The following is a 22920-nucleotide window of genomic DNA, read 5'->3' on the forward strand; positions in this document are numbered from 1 at the left end:
GCACACTGGGTCGTACGGTTAGAGTCAATGTGCCGTGGGCACACTGGGTCGTACAGTTAGGGTCGATGTGGAGTGGGCACACTGGGCCGTACGGTTAGAGTCAATGTGGAGTGGGCACACTGGGTCGTACGGTTAGGGTCAATGTGGAGTGGGCACACTGGGTCGTACGGTTAGGGTCAATGTGGAGTGGGCAACCTGGGCCGTACGGTTAGAGTCAATGTGGAGTGGGCACACTGGGTCGTACGGTTAGGGTCAATGTGGAGTGGGCACACTGGGTCGTACGGTTAGGGTCAATGTGGAGTGGGCACACTGGGCCGTACGGTTAGGGTCAATCTGGAGTGGGCACACTGGGTCGTACGGTTAGAGTCAATATGGAGTGGGCACACTGGGCTGTACGGTTAGGGTCAATGTGCCGTGGGCACACTGGGTCGTACGGTTAGGGTCAATGTGGAGTGGGCACACTGGGTCGTACGGTTAGAGTCAATGTGCCGTGGGCACACTGGGTCGTACGGTTAGGGTCAATGTGGAGTGGGCACACTGGGTCGTACGGTTAGAGTCAATGTGGAGTGGGCACACTGGGTCGTACGGTTAGAGTCAATGTGCCGTGGGCACACTGGGTCGTACGGTTAGGGTCAATGTGGAGTGGGCACACTGGGTCGTACGGTTAGAGTCAATGTGCCGTGGGCACACTGGGTCGTACGGTTAGTGTCAATGTGGAGTGGGCACACTGGGCTGTACGGTTAGGGTCAATGTGCCGTGGGCACACTGGGTCGTACGGTTAGGGTCAATGTGGAGTGGGCACACTGGGTCGTACGGTTAGGGTCAATGTGGAGTGGGCACACTGGGTCGTACGGTTAGGGTCAATGTGGAGTGGGCACACTGGGTCGTACGGTTAGGGTCAATGTGCCGTGGGCACACTGGGTCGTACGGTTAGGGTCAATGTGGAGTGGGCACACTGGGTCGTACGGTTAGGGTCAATGTGGAGTGGGCACACTGGGTCGTACGGTTAGAGTCAATGTGGAGTGGGCACACTGGGTCGTACGGTTAGAGTCAATGTGGAGTGGGCACACTGGGTCGTACGGTTAGAGTCAATGTGGAGTGGGCACACTGGGTCGTACGGTTAGGGTCAATGTGGAGTGGGCACACTGGGCTGTACGGTTAGGGTCAATGTGGAGTGGGCACACTGGGCTGTACGGTTAGAGTCAATGTGCCGTGGGGCACAGTGGGTCGTATGGTTAGGGTCAATGTGCTGTGGGCACACTGGGTCGTACGGTTAGAGTCAATGTGGAGTGGGCACACTGGGTCGTACGGTTAGAGTCAATGTGGAGTGGGCACACTGGGTCGTACGGTTAGAGTCAATGTGGAGTAGGCACACTGGGTCGTACGGTTAGGGTCAATGTGGAGTGGGCACACTGGGTCGTACGGTTAGGGTCAATGTGGAGTGGGCACACTGGGTCGTACGGTTAGGGTCAATGTGGAGTGGGCACACTGGGTCGTACGGTTAGAGTCAATGTGGAGTGGGCACACTGGGTCGTACGGTTAGGGTCAATGTGGAGTGGGCACACTGGGTCGTACGGTTAGGGTCAATGTGGAGTGGGCACACTGGGTCGTACGGTTAGAGTCAACGTGGAGTGGGCACACTGGGCTGTACGGTTAGAGTCAACGTGGAGTGGGCACACTGGGCTGTACGGTTAGAGTCAATGTGGAGTGGGCACACTGGGTCGTACGGTTAGGGTCAATGTGGAGTGGGCACACTGGGTCGTACGGTTAGGGTCAATGTAGAGTGGGCACACTGGGTCGTACGGTTAGGGTCAATGTGGAGTGGGCACACTGGGTCGTACGGTTAGGGTCAATGTGGAGTGGGCACACTGGGTCGTACGGTTAGGGTCAATGTGAAGTGGGCACACTGGGTCGTACGGTTAGGGTCAATGTGGAGTGGGCACACTGGGTCGTACGGTTAGGGTCAATGTGGAGTGGGCACACTGGGTCGTACGGTTAGAGTCAACGTGGAGTGGGCACACTGGGTCGTACGGTTAGGGTCAATGTGGAGTGGGCACACTGGGTCGTACGGTTAGAGTCAATATGGAGTGGGCACACTGGGTCGTACGGTTAGAGTCAATATGTCGTGGGCACACTGGGTCGTACGGTTAGAGTCAATGTGGAGTGGGCACACTGGGTCGTACGGTTAGAGTCAATGAGAAGTGGGCACACTGGGTCGTATGGTTAGGGTCAATGTGGAGTGGGCACACTGGGTCGTACGGTTAGGGTCAATATGGAGTGGGCACACTGGGTCGTACGGTTAGAGTCAATGTGGAGTGGGCACACTGGGTCGTACGGTTAGGGTCAATGTGGAGTGGGCACACTGGGTCGTACGGTTAGAGTCAATGTGGAGTAGGCACACTGGGTCGTACGGTTAGAGTCAATGTGGAGTGGGCACACTGGGTCGTACGGTTAGAGTCAATGTGGAGTGGGCACACTGGGTCGTACGGTTAGAGTCAGTGTGGAGTGGGCACACTGGGTCGTACGGTTAGGTTCAATGTGGAGTGGGCACACTGGGTCGTACAGTTAGGGTCAATGTGGAGTGGGCACATTGGGTCGTACGGTTAGAGTCAATCAGAAGTGGGCACACTGGGTCGTACGGTTAGGGTCAATGTGGAGTGGGCACACTGGGTCGTATGGTTAGAGTCAATGTGGAGTGGGCACACTGGGTCGTACGGTTAGGGTCAATGTGCCATGGGCACACTGGGTCGTACGGTTAGGGTCAATGTGGAGTGGGCACACTGGGTCGTACGGTTAAGGTCAATGTGGAGTGGGCACACTGGGTCGTACGGTTAGGGTCAATGTGGAGTGGGCACACTGGGTCGTACGGTTAGGGTCAATGTGGAGTGGGCACACTGGGTCGTACGGTTAGAGTCAATGTGGAGTGGGCACACTGGGTCGTACGGTTAGAGTCAATGTGGAGTAGGCACACTGGGTCGTACGGTTAGAGTCAATGTGGAGTAGGCACACTGGGTCGTACGGTTAGGGTCAATGTGGAGTGGGCACACTGGGTCGTACGGTTAGGGTCAATGTGCCGTGGGCACACTGGGTCGTACGGTTAGGGTCAATGTGGAGTGGGCACACAGGATCGTATGGTTAGGGTCAATGTGGAGTGGGCACACTGGGCTGTACGGTTAGAGTCAATGTGGAGTGGGCACACTGGGCTGTACGGTTAGAGTCAATGTGGAGTGGGCACACTGGGTCGTACGGTTAGGGTCAATGTGGAGTGGGCACACTGGGTCGTACGGTTAGGGTCAATGTGAAGTGGGCACACTGGGTCGTACGGTTAGGGTCAATGTGGAGTGGGCACACTGGGTCGTACGGTTAGAGTCAATGTGGAGTAGGCACACTGGGTCGTACGGTTAGAGTCAATGTGGAGTGGGCACATTGAGTCGTACGGTTAGAGTCAATGTGGAGTGGGCACACTGGGTCGTACGGTTAGGGTCAATGTGGAGTGGGCACACTGGGTCGTACGGTTAGAGTCAATGTGGAGTGGGCACACTAGGTCGTACGGTTAGGGTCAATGTGGAGTGGGCACACTGGGTCGTACGGTTAGAGTCAATGTGGAGTGGGCACACTGGGTCGTACGGTTAGGGTCAATGTGGAGTGGGCACACTGGGTCGTACGGTTAGGGTCAATGTGGAGTGGGCACACTGGGTCGTACGGTTAGGGTCAATGTGGAGTGGGCACACTGGGTCGTACGGTTAGGGTCGATGTGGAGTGGGCACACTGGGTCGTACGGTTAGGGTCGATGTGGAGTGGGCACACTGGGTCGTACGGTTAGAGTCAATGTGGATTGGGCACACTGGGTCGTACGGTTAGAGTCAATGTGGAGTGGGCACACTGGGTCGTACGGTTAGAGTCAATGTGGAGTAGGCACACTGGGTCGTACGGTTAGAGTCAATGTGCCGTGGGCACACTGGGTCATACGGTTAGAGTCAATGTGGAGTGGGCACACTGGGTCGTACGGTTAGAGTCAATGTGGAGTGGGCAGACTGGGTCGTACGGTTAGAGTCAATGTGGAGTGGGCACACTGGGTCGTACGGTTAGAGTCAATGTGGAGTGGGCACACTGGGTCGTACGGTTAGAGTCAATGTGGAGTAGGCACACTGGGCTGTACGGTTAGAGTCAATGTGGAGTGGGCACACTGGGTCGTACAGTTAGGGTCAATGTGGAGTGGGCACACTGGGTCGTACGGTTAGAGTCAATGTGGAGTAGGCACACTGGGTCGTACGGTTAGTGTCAATGTGGAGTGGGCACACTGGGTCGTATGGTTAGGGTCAATGTGGAGTGGGCACACTAGGTCGTATGGTTAGGGTCAATGTGGAGTGGGCAAACTGGGTGGGTGCTGGAAGCATAGCGGCCTACAGCAGAATCCTCGCTGATTTGATTTGACAAAAGAAGTGCACGTCACTGTATGTTTCGTTGTACCCGTGACCAATAAAGCTAATCTTTAAAACACTTACTTTTACCAGAAACATCGGCAATCATGAAGTATCCTCCTTCGGGAATGACTGGCCTCATCCCGCAGGCAAGGAGAAGCTCCGCCATGCGACTCCGCTTGAGTTCCAGCTCGCGGACCAATGACGTGAAATAGCAATCCTGCTCCTTCAAGCGGCTGTATTCCTTCTGAATTCCTTGAGCAACAGCCTCCTGGGTGGCAAAAGACAGCAGAAACCTCAATGTCCTTAACGGTTTTCCAAACAAAAGCTTACGTCTTATTAGCTAATTGCTTGGAATCCACCTCAATGGATCCACTTTAAATAGCTTGGAAGAGGGGGTGAAGGGTGTGTTGATAATTTTGCAGATGACACCAAGGTTAGTGATGTTATGGGTGGTGTAGAAGGTTGTCATAGGTTACAACGGGACATTGATGGGATGCAGAGCTGAGCTGAGAAGTGACAGATAGAGATCAACCCAGGAAAGTGTGAAGCGACTCACTTTGGAAGATTGAACTTGAAGGCAAAGTACAGGGTTAGTAACGAGTGTCTTAGTAGTGGGGAGGAAAAGGGTTTCTTGGATCCATTTCCATTGAACCCTAGAAGTTGAAGTGCAAGTTGATAAGGTGGTTAAGAAGGTGTACAGTCTGAATCAGGTTTAATACCACCGGCAGATCTCATAAAATTTGTTAACTTTGCAGCAGTGGTACAATGCAATACATAATATACGTAGAAAAAACCTGAATTACAGTGTCAGGAAGGGCAGGGAGATGATAGGACTAAATTGCAGCTAGCAGGGTAAGTATCAGTGCATTAGGGATGCAAAATCAAAAATGGTAGCAAATACAGTACTTAAAGTATTATATCTCAATGCATGGAGTGTAAGAAATAAGTTGGATGATCTTGTACTATTATAGATGGCCAGGTATGATGTTGTGGCCATCAGTGAATCATGGCTGAAGTATGGTTGTAGTTGGGAGCAGAATGTTCAAGGTTATAAGTTATATCGGGGGGAAAGGAAGGTAGGTAGACAGGGTAGTGTGGTAAAGAATGGCATCAAATCATTAGAAAGATGTGACATAGGATCAGAAGATGTTGAATCTTTGTGGATTGAGTGCAGAAACCGCAAGGGTAAAAGGACCCTGATGCCCATTATACACATGCCCCCAAACAGTAGTTGGGATGTGTACTACAGATTACAACGGGAAAGGGAAAAGACGTGTCAAAAGGGCAATGCTATGACAGTCATGGGAGATTTTAACATTCAGGTAGATTGGGAAAATCAGGTTGGTAAAGGCTCCCAAGGATTGAATTTGTTGAAAGCCTATGAGATGGCTTTTTAAAGCAGTTTGTCATTGAGCCTACCAGGGGATCGACTGTACAATGGGTGTTGTAACGTTCTCCTTCGGGTGTACTAATAACGCCAAATTCAACATCGAGATAAACCACAGTCAATGAAACCAGATCGCAGTAAGATTAACCATTTACTGTTCACTCTTCACATTAACATATGGTGAAAACTGTTGATAAAACAATACAAGATTGATACAGTATTTGTTCCTTCCTTAATATCACATTTCAATTGTAAATACTTGTAAAGGTGACTTTAACTACATTACACTAAGGTGCAGTATACAGGCAGAGTTTACCTGCGCCAGTGACTACTTTAAATACACTTCAATGCAAACTATCCGCAACTCTTTAACTAACGAAAACATAAACACTATCGACCGTCGTTACTTTTAACAGGATCGGCGTTAACATCTTAGTTCAATATATCGATTATCTATTAACTTACAGCGTTACTCTCACTGTGATTTCTAATGCTTGCAAAACAACTTCTGCTCAGGTGTGCCTCGTGGTGAGCCCCCACCCTCGCGTTAATTTCAAACCGGTATTTTCCCACAGGACGCGGCGAAACCGGATGTGACGTCATCGCATACCGATATATTTTACATGCAATGAATATACTTTAAACACTTCTAATTCTAACTAGAAAATGCTAACAAATGAATTACTAAGCGAAAATATTATAAACTAAATAACTGTCGTAAAGACAGCACAGGTGTTATGAAATGGACTGGAGGCGATTAGGGAGCTTAAGGTAATGGAATCCTTAGTAGACTGTGATCATAGTATGATTGAGTTCAACTTGAAATTTGATAGGGCGAAAGTAAAGTCTGATAGCAGTATTTCCGTGGAGTAAAGGAAATAACAATGGTATGAAAGAGGAGTTGGCCAAAGTAAATTGTAAGGAAATACTGGCAGTGATGACAGCAGAGCCGCAATGGTGTGAACTTCTGGGAAAAATGATGATGCTGGATCGATGTATTCCAAAAACAAAAAAAATAGAAAATAGTACAACTGTGGCTGACAAAGGAAGTCAAAGTTAAAGTAAAAGCAAATGAAAGGGCATAAAACAACACAAAAAATTGTGGTAAGACAGAGGATTGGGAAGCTTTTAAAAACCTAGAGAGAGCAACTAAAAGAAACATTAGGAGGGAAAAGATGAAATATGAAAGCAAGCTAGCAAATAATATCAAAGTGGATAGAGAAAGCTTTTATAAGTAAAAAATAAAAGAGATGAGAGTAGACATAGGACCACTAGAAAATGAGGCTGGAGAAATAATAATGGGGGACAAGGAGATGGCAGATGAACTAAATGAGTATTCTGCATCAGTCTTCATTGTGGAAGACACTAGTAGTGTGCCAGATGTTGAAGAGTGCAGGGGAACAGAAATGAGTGCAGTTATTATTCCAAGGGAGAATGTGCCCAAAAATCTCAAAGACCTAAGGGCACAGAAGTCTCCCAGACTAGATGACTTGCACCCATGGGTTCTGAAACAGGTAGTGGTAGAGATTGTGGAGGCATTAGTAATGATCTTCTAAAAATCACTGGACTCTGGCATAGTGATGCAGGACAAGGTAAGACGAAGTCAGCATGGTTTCCTTAAGGGAAAATCTTACCTGACAAACCTGTTGGAATTCTTTGAGGTGATTGCAAGTAGGATAGATAAATGGAATGAAGTGTATGTTGTATATTTTGACTTTCAGAAGGCCTTTGACAAGGTGCCACTCATGAGGCTGCTTACCAAGTTAAGAGCCCATGGTATTACAGGAAAGTTAGTGGCATGTTTAGAGCATCGGCTGATTGGTAGGAGGCAGCGAGTTGGAATAAAAGGATCTTTCTCTGGTTGGCTGCCAGTGACTAGTGATGTTCCGCAGGAGTTGGTATTGGAACCACTTCTTTTTATGCTGTATATCAATGACTTAGATGATGAAATAGATAGCTTTGTTGCCAAATTTGCAGATGATACGAGGATTGGTCAAGGGGCAGGTAGTGTTGAGGAAATAGGTAGGCTTCAGAAGGACTTAGATAGATCAGGAGAATGGGAGGAAAAGGGCAAATAAAATACAATGTTGGAAAACACACGGTAATGCACTTTGGTAGAAGAAGTAAATGTGCAGACTATTTTCTAAATGGGGAGAAAATCCAAAAATCTGAGATGCAAAGGGACTTGGGAGTCCTTGTGAAGAACACCTTGAAGATTAACTTGCAGGTAGTCGGTGGCGAGGAGAACAAATATGATAGCATTCATTTCAAGAAGTCTAAAGTACAAAAACAGGGACGTGATGCTGAGGCTTTATAAGGCACTGGTGAAGCCTCACCTTGAGTGTTGTGAACAGCTCTTTGATTATTTAAGAAGATGTGCTGGCATTGGAGGGGGTTCAGAGGAGGTTCACAAGGATGATTCCAGGAATGAAAGGATTATCACACAAAGAACAATTGATAGCTCTTGTCTGTACTCACTGAGATTTAGGATAGTAGGGGTGAGATTCCATTGAAACCTTTTGAATGTTGAAAGCCTAGACAGAGTAGATGTGGAAAGGATGTTTCCCATGGTGGGGGTAGGGGGGTGGTCTAGGACAAGAGGGCATAACCTCTGGATGGAGGGATTTCCATTTAAAACAGGGGTGCAGAGAAATTTCTTGAGCCAGAAGGTGGTGAATTTGTGGAATTTATTACCACAGGCAGCTGTGGAAGGCAGAATGTTGGGTGTATTTAAGGCAAAACTTGATAGGTTCTTGATTGGCCATGGCATCAAAGGTTACAGGGAGAAGACGTGAGAGAAGTGCTGAGGAGGGCAGAAAAAGGATCAGCCATGATTGAATGATGGCGCAGACTCAAACGGCCAGATGGTTTAATACTACTCCTCGGTCTTATGGTATATATACACACATATACGTTAATGGTTGAGCCCACTAGAGGATCAGCTATTCTGGATTGGGTGCCATGTAAAGAACCAGAATTGATTAGAGAGCGTAAGGTAAATGAACCCTTAGGGGAAAGTGATCATAATATGGTCAAATTCACCCTGAAATTTGAGGAGAAGCAAAAGTCAGATGTATCAGTATTATAATGGAGTAAAGGGAATTACAGAGACATGAGAGAGGAGTTGGTCAAAACTGATGGTAAAAGAACACTGGCAGGGATGACAGGAATTTCTGGAAGCTATTCGGAAGGCACAGGATATAGACATTGCAAAGAGGAAGAAATACTCTAAATGAAAGATGACACAACCATAGCTAACTAGGCAAGTCAAAGTCAGCATAAAAACCAAAGGGAGAGCATATAATGGAGCAAAAATTAGTGGGAAGTTAGGGGATTGAGAAGCTTTTAAAAATCAACAGAAGATAAAGTCATTAAGAAGGTAATGACTTACCTTAAAAAGGTAGCCAATAACATAAAGTGACCCAAGACCGAGTAGAGAGCCGTGAGATTGTATCAGCTTTAGCCCTATTGTAGCGATAGGCAAACTGCAGTGGGTCTAAGTCCTTGCTGAGGCAGGAGTTGATTCTGGCCAACACCAACCTTTCAAAGCATTTCATCACCACAACAGTGAGTGCGATTGGATGACGGTTGTTAAGGTGGTTCACACTGCCCCGCTTTGGTACTGGTACAATTGTTGCTCTTTTGAAGAATGTGGGAACTTTCAACTGTTGCTATGAGATTGAAAATATCTTTGAATATTCCCATCAGTTGGTTGGCACAAGTTTTCAGAGCCTTACCAGGTACTCTAGTGGACCTGCCTCCTTGTGAGGGTTCACCCTCCTGAAAGACAGCCTGATGTTGGTCTCCGAGAGAGAGATTACAGGGTTACCGGGTGCTGCAGGGATCCTCACCACTGTAGTTTTATTCTCCCTTTCAAAGCGAGCATAAAAGGCGTTGAGCTCGTCCGGTAGTGAAGCATCACTGCCATTTATAATGTTGGGCTTTGCTTTGTAGGAGGTAATGGCTAGCAAACTCTGCCAGAGGTGACGTGCATACGATGGTGCCTCCAACCTCACTTGGAATTGTTCTTTAGCTCTTGAAATAGCCCTCTGCAGATCACATTTTCTTGTACAGACCTGAGCCACCAGACTTGAATGCCACAGATCTGATACAGTGTGTTGGCCTCCATTAGGGTCAGGGTTCAGTTCTGGTTACCTCGTTTGCTTCAGAGAGGGTGCAAAGGGGATTTACCTGGATGCTTCCTGGATTAGACAATGGGGATGGGCCGAGAAAGCTAGGGCTTTTCTCTTTGTTACTCTGGATTTCCAGCATCTGCAAAAAATGCTGGTGGAACGCAGCAGGCCAGGCAGCATTTTGTGTGTGTTGCTTGAACTTCCAGCATCTGCAGATTTCCTCGTATCTGCAGAAGCTCTTGTGTTTAAGATGTCAGAGATAAGTGGCTGCTTCCTGCACCCACACTGAGTTCACCAATTTCATCAACATTGCCTCTAACTTCATTCTCCCCTTAAGTTCATTTGATTCCTTTCTGACACTTCCCTCCCCTTTCTCAATCTCTGTTTCCATCTCTGGAGACAAACTGTCTCTCGACATTTTTTTTAATAAACCCATCTCATCCCCAGCGTCTCCCGTAAAAATGCCTTTCCCTTTCCGTAGTCCCTTCATTTCTGCTGCATCTGCTCCCAGGACGAGGCTTTCCTTTCCAGGACATCAGAGATGTCCTCCTTCTTCAAAGAATGGGACTTCCCTTCCTCCACCATTGATGCCGCTTTCAGTCGCATCTCCTCCATTACCCAGACATTGGCACTCACCTTATTTCAGCCTTAACAGGGACAGAGTTCCTCTTGTCCTCACCTACCACCCCATGAGCCTCTGCATCCAATGCATCATTCTCTGCGACTTCTGCCATCTTTAACGGGATCCTACCACCAAACACATCTTTACCTTTTGCAGGGATCACTCCCTCCGTGATTCCCTTCTTCCTGCGTCCTTCCCCACTAACCTTCCTCCTTGCATGCATCTCTGCATGGGTCAGAAATGCTACACCTGCCCATTCAGCTCCTCCCTTACCTCCAATCAAGGCTGCAAACAGTCCTTCCAGGCGAGGCAATCTGTGAATCTGTTGGGGTTGTCTATCGTATCCAGTGATCCTAATCTGGTGAGAATCTACATAAATTGGGAGACTGCTTTGTCAAGCACCTCCATTCCATCCATCAAAAACACAATTTGCTGGTGACCAACCATTTTAATTCCTATTCCCTTTCCACTATGTTAGACCATTGCCTCTTCTTTTGCCATGTTGAGGCCACTCTCAGGCTGGAGGAACAACACCTTGTTTTCTGTCTGGGTAGCTCTGACCTGATGGCACAAGTATCAATTTCTCCTTCCAATAAACATTTTTCCCCCCTCTTCTATCCCTGTCTTTCTATTCCCCCTCTGGCCTCCTACTTCTTCTCCTCACTCACCTATCACCTACCCTTGGTGCATTTCCTTCTTCCCTTTCTCTTTGTTAGTGGTCCCCAATTTTCCTCCATGGTCCTTCTAACTTAGTCCTCCTTCCCCTGCCCCACCTTTTTCATTCTGGTATCTTTTCCCCTTCCTTTCCAGTCCTGAAGAAGGGTCTGGGCCTGAAATATCCACTCTATTCATTTCCATAGATGCTGCCCGGCCTGTAGAGTTCCTCCAGCACTTTGTGTGTATTGCTCTGGATTTCCAGTACAGGTAGTCCCCGAGTTACGAATGTCCAACTTATGGACAACTTGTACTTAAGAACCGAGGAAGCAGAACGTTCTCCGTCATTTTAAGTCAGATCGCAACGCTGTCCACCATTTTAAGTCGTTGCCGTTGACACTGTGTTGAGTATATAACTTTGTTATTTGGCTTAAATTTTTCTTAGCAAGATTCACCCTGCCCCTGCCCCCCCCCCCCCATTCTGGTCGACTGGTGGTGCAGTGAGATCAGCGCTGGGCTCGAGAATGGAGGTTCCAGAGTTCAATTTAGTGACAGACCGCTCCCGTGCTGGGTTAATGTCGATCCAGTGACACCCCTACCATCTGTGCCGGGTTGATGTGAAGCTCACAACTCGACCTCATTAAAAAAAAACACTGCCACCTCCAGTTTAAATTCCCACTTGGAATATTGTGGAGGATTACAGCCCCCACTTGTCCCATTTAACCTGTCTCAGTGCGGTGAACTTTCGAACCTAGGGAATTCAGTGCGGTGGTCCTTAGGACCCACCAGACCTCGGGACCCACCGCCCGCAGTGTTTCTGTTCCATTGACGGGAAGCAATCGCGATTGAAAATAAAGTGGAAATAATAAAGCGATCGGAAACAGGTGAAATGCCATCGGTCATTGGAAAAGCGTTAGGCTACAGTCAGTCAACGATCAGAACAATCTTAAAGGATAAAGTGAGAATAATGGAGTATGTGAAAGGCCCTGCCCCGATGAAAGCTACAATTATTAATAAGCAACGCAGTGGTTTAATTATTGGAATACATATGTTTCTTAAGTGTTTTATATGCATAGAAAGGTAAAATATATGCTATATACTGAGACAAACGTTTGACTAACTCACGTTAAACAATACCGGATGTACTTGTTCTGACTTACGTACAAATCTGACTTAAAGACGGACTCAGGAACAGAACTCATACGTAACCCGGGGACTGCCTGTAACTGCAGAATCCCATGTATTTATGTTGAGCTGCACTATTCTCTGTAACAGCCGTGCACTTGTTTATATTTATGTTTCTTTCTGCCACATTATTGCTTTATCCCCCACTGTCTTGTATAATTTATGTCCTGTGGGTTTTCCACACCTCTGTGCAGGAAACTGCTGCTGCTGGTAAGATTTTCATTGCACCTGTACCTCACTGTACTTGTGCACACACTCAATAATTTGACTTGACAAACAGGCCTTTACCTCAACAAGCCAAAGTCCTGCAAGTACTTACCTTCCATTCATTTCTCTCATCCCTTTCCATAACTTTTCATTTCCTCCCCCCTTATTCAGCTTCTGTTAATGCATCTGCGCACTTCGGCTTCACCAGTCCTTGCGTTAAACTCCTGACAGGCTGAGCCAGCAAAGATTCTCTGATAGTGTCAGGTTTGTTGATGACCATTTTTAGGGTTAAATTTGTATGCTTTTCACATACACAAATATAGAGCATAAATTAGGCAATTCTCAATAGAGTCATGGAGTCATCTAGTCATCACCAACCCGGTTTTCTGCCTAGCCCAGAGGTCGGCAACCCGCGGCTCCGGAGCCGCATGCGGCTCTTTCATCTCTGTGCTGCGGCTCCCCGTGGTTTGTTAGTTTTTGAAATGTAATTCGAAATTTGAAGATTATGGTGATCTTGTACAATCTAAAAATGTTGTGGAGACCCCATTTCCTGGCACATCCGAACCGGCTCACAATTAGCCACCGTTCCGGCTAAGAAAGATAGCCTACGGGAGTTTGTGAGTACGTGTCTTTTGGAGCATCCGCGCCCACGGGGACGGGTTGAGGGAGGCTTTAAAGCAAGGCTGTTTAGTTCGAATAAAGTTACCTTTGACTGCAGAGTCTTTATTTTAGCGCTGCGTGTAGCGCTACACTGCTACAACGTGTTTTTTATCACTATTATCGCTATTATTTTATCACCACTGCCAATGCCTGACACCCGCCAGAGGGTGCTTTCTTTTAATTCTTTGATCCAAGGTAGGCTAACTATGGAGTAACCTTCAACCCAACGTCTTTTTTTCGGAGTTCAAAATGTTTTTGTTGCATGCAGAAATGAAATTTCGTTTTCTCTGCAGGCAGGAGTTCATCAATTTCATAAATGCAACACATTATAGTTTGTTTATACATAGCATAAAGGCAAAAAAAACCGTTGTATGCAGTGTTATCTCATTTTAAATGTCAAACGGGTTTTGTGGCTCCCAGTGTTTTCTTTTCTGTGGGAAATGGGTCCATATTGGCTCTTTCAGTGGTAAACGTTGCCGACCCCTGGCCTAGCCCCATCAACTCACACCCAGACCATCGACCCTTCCCATCCATGTACCTATCCAAACTTCTCTTAAATGATACAACGGAGCCTCCAATTACCATTTCTGCTGGCAGCTTGTCCCACATTTACACCACCCTCTGAGTAAAGAAGTTCTCCCTCTGGTTCCCTTTGAGCTTTTCACCTTTCACCTTCAACAGAGATGCTGGAAATTGAGCAATGCACAAAATGCTGGAGGAACAGCAGGCCAGGCAGCATCTACAGAGAGGAATAAACAGGTGATGTTTCAGGCTGAGATCCATCATCAAGACTGGAAAGGAAGGGGGGCAAGAAGTCAGAATGAGAAGTGGGAGAAGGGGAAGGTGTGCATGCTGGCAGGTGATAGGTGACACCAGGTGAAGGGGAAGGTGGGTGGGAGAGGGGGTATGAATTGAGAAGCTGGGAGATAATAGGTAGAAAAGTCAGAGTTGAAAAAGGAAGAATCTGATTGGGGAGGAGAGTGGAAAAACACTGGAACATGCTGATAGGCAGGTAAGGTAAGGAGAAGAGTAGGGGTAAGAAGGGAGCCAGAATGGGAAATGGAAAAAGCAAGAAGGGGAAGGAATTACAGGAGTTAGAGAAATACTATCATGTTGGAGGCTACCCAAGTGGAATAAGATGTGCTGCTGCTCCACCCTTAAGAGTGGCCTATAACCTACCCAAGGGGGAAAAGCCTGCAAGCATTCACCCCATCTATACCCTCATAACTTCCGGTTCAGGAACAATTACTATTCTGCAAACATCATGTTTGTGTACCAGCATGGATAACGTCACTCACCTCAACTCTGAACTGATTCCACAACCCAAGGGCTCCACAACTCATGTTCTCAGAATTTAGAGTTATAGCAGAGAAACAGTACAGCACAGTATAGTACAGCAAAGAAACAGGACCTTCAGCCCATCTAGTATGTGCAGAACCATTTAAACTGCCTACTCTCATCAACCGGCACTGGGACCAGACCATATCCACTTAGAACCTGGGGGAGCTCCGGACCCATTGTCCACAGCCGCCCGAATGAATCTCCGGGTAGTACACGTATTCTGATAATGAAATTAATTTGAACTTTGAATCATAGTCCATCATTAACTCCACCACTGACAGTGATCTAATGATCTCTAATTCCGTTTTTTTTCTTTCCCAAAAGATCAAAGTACATTTTCTTTATACAATCTAGAGATTTGTCTCCTTACAGGTCGCCACAAAAGAGCCCCAACAGAACAAATTAAAAAAAAAGACTGTCAAACATCGAACGCACAGAAGGAAAAATAAGTCATTCAAACAATAAAAGTAAGCAAATAACACTCAGAGCTGAAGTTCACAGATGTGAGTCCGTGGCCATGAAGCCGATTCAGGCCACAAGCCACAGTCCAGCACAGAGACGAGTAAACCTCGATGAACAGCAAGCTGAACACTGGTCCGTCCTTCGCCTCTAGCCTGGCTTCCTGATTTTGAATGGTGGGTTTAGATGTATTTATTCAGGTACAGCGTGAAGCAGGCCCTTTCAGCCATTCGAGCCACGCCAACCAGCAATCTGCCAATTTAATTCTAGCCTAACAATGGGTCACATTAACCCACTAACCAGCACGTCTTTGGACTGCGGGAGGAAACTGGACACCAGGAGGAAACCCACGCGATCAAGGGGAGAACATACAAACTCCTTACAGGCAGCATCAGGATTTGAACTCAGGTTGCCTGTATTGTAAAGCATTGTGCTAACCACTTCACTACCATGTCACCCCTCCAAACTGCAGAAACTCTTCCAGAATGTAAAGAATTGACCACTTCTCATTTCTAGGGCTGTTTTCTGTACAGGTCCACTGCATGGTTCCATTCCTCAGAACTGACCGTAATCCCATCAGTTTAGCAGTTGGAAATACAGCAAGAACTCAGTTCCCACCAGGGCTGATGTTTACAGGGTATGGGATGTGTCAGCAATATCCTGAACTGAATGAAAGATGGTACAAGGCCATTCCGCCCATCTATGAAGGCATTACCGATGAAGCACAGCCCCTCCCCTCATCCTACAGGAGGGCTGAGATTTAACTCGCTCTCTCCACCGTTCTCTTGTCACGTGGCTCCAGAAGCCACTGAGGTGGTCTGCTCCCAATCACTGTCCTGCCTACAATGCACAGGGTGGGGGGAGGGGCCACATGCAGAACTGTTCTCTGCGGAGAGTCACCGGATGTTAGAAAGAAATCAACATAAACAAAGCCAATGTCAGTAATCATCTTTTAATGCCATCTTTTATTCTGATCCTAATTTGAGGGAATCCCCATGGCAGAGTTTTTAGGTAGAGAAAACGCACAACACAGCAGTAGAAACGTAGAGCCTTTTCAAACTGCACACCCCGAGTGCACCCCAGAACACATTCTACACAATCATGAAAGCTCACCAACTGCTACTTTCTGAGGAGGCTGAAGAGAGCTGGACAACGCACATCAACACTTGTGCCTTTCTAGACAGTACTCTTACAAGCCGCATCACTGCTTGATATGGAAACTGCTCTGTGGCGGAAAGAGAGATTCCACAACAGGTAGTCAAAACTGCCCATTGCTTCACCGGCACCAGCCAACCCACCATCAGGGACCTAAGTACGGAAAAGTATTGAAAAGGGGCCAATAACATCATGAAGGAGCCCACCCACCCAGCTCATGGACTGTTTGCCCACTCCCATCGGGGAGGCTACATAGCATCCACACTAGGATAACCAGACTCAACAAGTTACTGTCCCTAAGCAGTAAGGCTGATCAACACCTCCACTCACTAACCCATGCCTCCACACCCCCAACCACCACTACTTCATCATTTTCCATCAGCCACCTTATGTATAAACACATCCTGTGCCTAGCATCACTTTATGGACATATAATCAGTCTATGTATATAAGCTATCTTACACATTTATATTTATTGTGTTTTCTTTAATGATTGTGTTATGTTATTTTTGTGCTGCATTGGATCCAGAATAACAACTATTTTGTTCTCCTTTACATTTGTGCATTGAAAATTACATTAAACTCTCTTGAATCTTGAATTTAATATGCAGTCCCAGACTTTAATCTCTGTTGCTGTTTGGACATGTGGTAGGTAAAGGTAACCTATGACTGTAGAAAGTCAACCTCGACCTCCAGTAACACACGCAGAGTGCTGGAGGAACTCAGCAGGTTAGGTAGCATCTGTGGCGGAAAAATACAGTTGACGTTTTGGAATCCAGACTCTTCATCAGTCCTGATGAATGTCAACTGTTTGTCATTTCTGCTCAAGAGAAAGATTTAAAGATCAGTCTTGTTTATCACATGTTCTTCGAAACATTGAGGCATACAGTGAAACGCATCACGAGCATCAACAACCACCACGGCCCGAAGATGTGCCGGGAACAGTCCGCAGGTGTTGCCAAATTTCCAGTGCTAACGTGGCAGGCCCATAACTTACTAACCTAACCCATACGTCTTGTGCAATGTGGCAGGAAACTGGACTACCCAGAGGAAACCCATACAGTCACATGTGGTATATAGACAGCACTGGAATTGAACCTTGATGTTCCAATCACTAACCACTGTGCCACCATGCCACCTTAAAAGCCATACAGCCAGAGGCAAGAGTGATGTAGAAATCTGTGAACAAGTGGATCCAACATCCATCTGTTTTGTCAGGTAATCAGAGTTTTCAAACCACTTAGGTGGGGTTGTCAGTACAACTGGTAACTGGCTTTGGGGAGTTTGCAAATCACAAGCTCTCTTGCTTTGGCCAGGAGTATGGATGAGAATAAAGAGTTCAATTGGTACAAACAGATCTGGTCTAGTTCACAGAAGAAAAATCTACTGCGTCTCCGTTTTGCTACTTCACTGTGAAACCTCATCAAGGTTGGCCTACCCCGAGAAAGGTTTTCTCCTCTCTTCGACAGGAGCTATGTGAGATCCTTTCTCACCGTCCTCCTTCTAGGTGATGTGACACCTCATCCTTAAGTCTTTTGGTATCAAGTACTGTACCTGGTGCAGCCTCAAGCTCCTTTGCTTCATTCACCACAAAAGACAAGTCTTCCCAGTAGCCAGCCATTTCACTCTGACATGTCGGCCCACTGCCACGATGAAGTCAGGCTCAGGTTGGAGGAGCAACACGTTATACTCCGCCCCTGATGGCATGATCATTGATTACTCTAACACCCAGCAATTTCTTCTCTTCCCCTTCTGTATTTTTCCATTCCCCACTCACTCCTTTCCCTTCTCCTCACCTGCCCATCACACTCCTCTGCTGTCCCTCTTCCTTCCCTTTCTTCCACAATCCATGGTCCGATTCCTCCTTCTTCAGCCCTGACCTCTTCCACTTATCAACTCCCAGCTTCTCCCTATATCTCCTTACCCCACCCACCCACATTCTTCCTCACCTATTATCTGCCAGCTTGTACTCCTCTCCTCCCATCTTCTCCTTCTCCCTCCTTTCCAGTCCTCGAGAAGAGTCTCGGGCCTTCAACTGTTCATTCCCCTCCATAGATGCTGCCTGACTTGCTGAGTTCCTCCTGCATCTGTGAGTATAGCTCAAGATTTTCAGCATTCATAGAATCTTTTGTGTTTATGATTTCCCCTCTGATCTCTGCTGCTCTCTTCCCTGCCTTTTCTTTAATATACGGCATTCTGTCCTTTTCCTTTCCAATCCAGAAGAAGGGTGTAGATCCAAAACGTTAACTGTTAATTTCCCTCTGTAGATGCTGCCTGACCTTCTGAGTCCCCCAGGATTTTTTGTTGCTTAAGATTTCCAGCATCTGCAGAATCTCTTATGTCACAGAAGATCTTGCATAGTCCAGATTAAAGGAGGAATTAAGAATATTTTCTGAGCAACCATAAGAGGGTTTTAAGCAATACTTCCACCACAACTGCTTACCTCAAAGTAGAACCCAAAACAGACACCCACCCACCTTGCAGACAAAGCAGGGGATCACAAGGTGGTGCTGCAGCACCATCGCATGGCCAGAGCCTGTAATTACAGTCAGGCTTGAAGCTGCAAAATTTTTCAACAAGTGCCACGGCTTGTTTGATGCCTCTAGGTTGTGGGTTCAAGTCTCACATCAGGGAATTGTGGCTGAAGATATAGACTGACGATCAATAAGAAGTAGAAGCTAGACTAAGCTATTCCAATGAATTAGAACATAGATAATATGTAAACTATAGTACACAACAGCACAGTAAAGGCCATTGGCCCACAATGTTGTGCTGACGATCTAACCTACTAAAATTAATCTAGTCCTTCCCTCCTACATAACCCTCCATTTTTCTATCATCCATGTGCCCATCTAAGAGTTTCTTAAATGTCCCTAACATATCTCTCTCTCTACCATTACCCCTGGCACCCATGGACCTGCTGCTCTCTATGTAAATAACTTATACATCCCCCTATACTTTCCTCCAATCACCTTAAAATTGGGCACTATGGTATTAGGCATTTCCATTCTGGAGAATATGTCTCTGTCTATCCACTTACCATCTTATACACCTCTTATTGTCCTTCGCTCCAAAGACAAAAGTCCCAGCTCGTTCAATCTATCCTCATGAGCCATGCTCTCTAATCCAGGCAGCATCCTGATACATCTCCTCTGCACCCTCTCTACAGCTTCTACATCCTTCCTATAAAGAGGCAACCAGGACTGAAAGACCACAGACGATCTCTCAGTGCAGTGAAGTAGTGGTTGTATTATCCTGATATCCTTTGATTTCCTGGATATCTAAGTCTATTGACAACCATCTTGAATATACTCAGTGACCAAGAACTCACTAGAGTTCTTGGTAGAGAATTCTAACAGTTTACTATCCTTTGAACAGCGAGGTTGGTTCTCATCTTTAAGCTAAGACCATGACCTCTGGTTCCTATCTATTCCATCAAACCCTTCAAGTCTGTTATACACTGATTCTAGAAAACTGAAAAAATACAGGCACAACCTGAGTAATTTCCCTTCAAAGGACAAAATTCCCATGTCAGAAATCCACCTGGTGGATCTTCATTAAACTCTCTTCATCGTAAAGGCATCCTTCCTGAGAAGAGTGACTATGGAGACCAGACCTGCACATAGTCTTCCAAATACTATCTCACCAGGACACTAAATAAATGCTGCGTTGTCACAGACCAGGGGCTCTCAACCTTGTTTATGCCATGGACCCTTATCATTAGCTGAGGTGGGATTGGGGGGGGGGGGTGGACCCCAAGTTGGGAACCCCTGTCATAGAGTCAGTGTTGTACATAATAGAAAAAGGTCCTTCAGCCCATCATACCCATGCTGTCCACTGTACTTAGCTATATTGATTCCAATTATCACAGTGTGTTGTATTTTTCTAAGCCCACGTGACTCGAGTACTTTTTTTAAAAAAAACATAGTTCTAGAGTAATAAAACTTGGGAACAGGCCATTCAGCCCAACTTGTCTATGCTGAACAATGGAACTATGCTTCTCGGGTATTAATCGTGGGACAGATATTCATAAGTTATCTTTGTATGCAGATGATTTATTATTATTCATTTCTAACCCTGAGAAATCTATCATTATTGGCTCAATTTAGTGAGTTTTCTGGGTATAAGTTAAATCTTAATAAGAGTGAATTGTTTCCTTTGAATAGACAGGTCCCAATTTATGGAAATTTACCTTTTAAATTAGTTAATGACTCTTTTATTTACTTAGGGATTAAAATCACAAAAAACCATAAAGATTTATTTAGGTTTAATTTTTTACCCTTAATTGATCAGATTAAAGGCTTGTTTACTAAGTGGTCACCATTATCTTTATCTCTGATAGGTAGGATTAATGCTATTAAGATGGTTATTTTACCTAAGTTTTTATATATTTTTCAAGCGGTACCAATTTTTATTCCGAAATCTTTTTTTTACTAATGTTGATTCAAAAATTTCCTCATATATATGGCAGAATAAAAATCCCAGGTTAGGTAAAATATATTTACAGAAGACAAAGAAGGAAGGTGGGTTAGCATTACCTAATTTCAGATTTTATTATTGGGCACTTAATATTAGATATTTGTTATGTTGGTTGAAAGACTGGGATGGATCTTTCGGGTCTCATTGGGTGAGTTTGGAAATTAAATCGGTATCAGGTTATGCTCTGGGTTCTATTTTAGGGACTTCTCTCCCTTTTGCTCTTTCTAAATTGCCGAAACGAATTGACAACCCGATAGTTAAACATACTATACGTATATGGTTTCAATTTTGGAATTTTTTCGGGTTGACTCAATTCGTTTTAAATATTCCTATTGTATCTAATTGCTTTTTCCACCCTTCAATTATAAATCAAGCTTATTCGGCTTGGAAAACTAAGGGATTACTAAGATTTTCTGATTTATTTTTGGACAATTGTTTTATGTCTTTTGAGCAATTATCTAATAAATATAATTTGCCTAGATTTCATTTTTTTAGATGTTTACAGATTAGGCATTTTTTTAAGTACTGTACTTCCTACATTTCCAAATTTTGTGCCTTCAGATATTTTGGAGAGTTTGTTTGAATTTGGAGAGTTTGTCTTGTGGGAAAACACCGGTTTGAAATTAGCGCGAGGGTGGGGGCTTTCCACGAGGCTCACCTGAGCAGAAGTTGTTTGCAGGCATGAGAAATCACAGTGAGAGCAACGCTGTAAGTTAATAGATAATCGATATATTGAACTAAGATGTTAATGCCGATCCTGTTAGAAGTAACGACGGTAGATAATGTTTATGCTTTCGTTAGTTAAAGAGTCGCGGATAGTTTGCATGGAAGTGTATTTAAAGTAGTCAATGGAGCAGGTAAACTCTCCCTGTATACTGCACCTTAGTGTAATGTAGTTATAGTCACCTTTGCAAGTATTTACACTTGAAATGTGATATTAAGGAGGGAACAAATACTGTATCAATCTTGTATTGTTTTATCAACAGTTTTCACCATATGTTAATGTGAAGAGTGAACAGTAAATGGTTAATCTTACTGCGATCTGGTTCTCATTGAATGTGGTTTATCTCGACGTTGAATTCGACGTTATCAGTTACACGCAAAGGAGAACGTTACAGTGAAAAAGCGGCATTATCAGGTGTTTCAAGTGCTGCAATGTCAGCTCGATCCGGGATCAAGTCGATGGCTGCCAGCGACAAGGCAGTAGAACGACATCAAGTAAGTCCACACAGGCAAGAGCCAAGGCAGAAGCCGCCAAGGTGCGACTGCGTTACGCCAGACAAGAAGCAGTTTTGAAAAAGAAAAGGCTGCCAGAGAAGCCGAAGCGGCCGCCCGAGAAGCCGAAATCCAGAAAGAAAAGGCTGCCAGAGAAGCCGAAGCGGCTGCCAGAGAAGCCGAAGCGGCCGCCCGAGAAGCCAAAATCCAGTTGGAAATGGCAAAAATATCGACAGAGTTGCAAGTGCTGCAGCTAGAAAGAGAAGAAGAAGCTGCCATGGCGGAAGCAAAGTACATGGAAGAAGCTGAAGGGTCGTGTGATCTGACCGCAGTAAGATCTACTTTAGAAAGGACCAGACTGGAACGCACAAGCGACTATGTACAGTCTCAAATAGACAGGCAGGTTCATCTCCCCTCTCCATACGTATTCGATAACTTCCCCAGCTACGAGGAACCTCAGAGAGTCACGATTGCATCACATCCATACGAGGAAGGAAATTTACCCTCACGGCTCTGTGATGAAGTCAAGAATGAAAGAACCGACAACGCTCCTTCACCCCCACAACAGGACGGCGGGGAGGGAGAGGTTCACTCCAGGACAACAATTGTCAGCTCGAACTGTACAGAAGTTTGCGGTCAAACTCAGTCAAGCCGTTCTTGTTCCAAGATCTGCCTCACTGAGGTGTACCCTAAAGAAGCAGAACAAGACATTACCAAGCGTAAAGTAACCGACGAGACGCTAGGTCAGTCAGTTTTCGTTCGAACCGAGCACGGAAGCAAACTTGCACAATCAGCTCAAGATACCATTTCTTTAAAACCCAAAGACACCAAGGTCTTCAGAGATGAAGCAAATAATGGGGTTGCCCCATTGCCTTTCAGAGAACCACGCCAGCGCTCACCAGATAACAAAGAGCAGGCAGTCAAACAGTTCACGTCCTTACGGAAAACCCGGAAAAGGAAACCTGAGATGCAGCAACGCACCCGATTGGCCCACGAGGT

At 45.8% G+C, this 22920-nt stretch overlaps 1 protein-coding gene across 6 annotated transcripts in view; it reads right to left on the minus strand.

Annotated features, from left to right (window-relative positions):
* The window catches only part of LOC132401724 (kynurenine--oxoglutarate transaminase 3-like), a 167922-nt gene that overhangs the window by 54872 nt on the left and 90130 nt on the right, over positions 1–22920 (minus strand). For all 6 annotated transcript variants that reach the window (XM_059983849.1, XM_059983848.1, XM_059983844.1 and 3 more), the window contains one exon: positions 4506–4692. In XM_059983849.1, coding sequence (XP_059839832.1) covers positions 4506–4692 — 187 coding nt within the window. The remainder of the gene's footprint in view (positions 1–4505; positions 4693–22920) is intronic.

The sequence above is a fragment of the Hypanus sabinus genome, chromosome 11 (assembly GCF_030144855.1).
Source record: "Hypanus sabinus isolate sHypSab1 chromosome 11, sHypSab1.hap1, whole genome shotgun sequence".
Classification (NCBI taxonomy): Eukaryota; Metazoa; Chordata; class Chondrichthyes; order Myliobatiformes; family Dasyatidae; genus Hypanus; species Hypanus sabinus.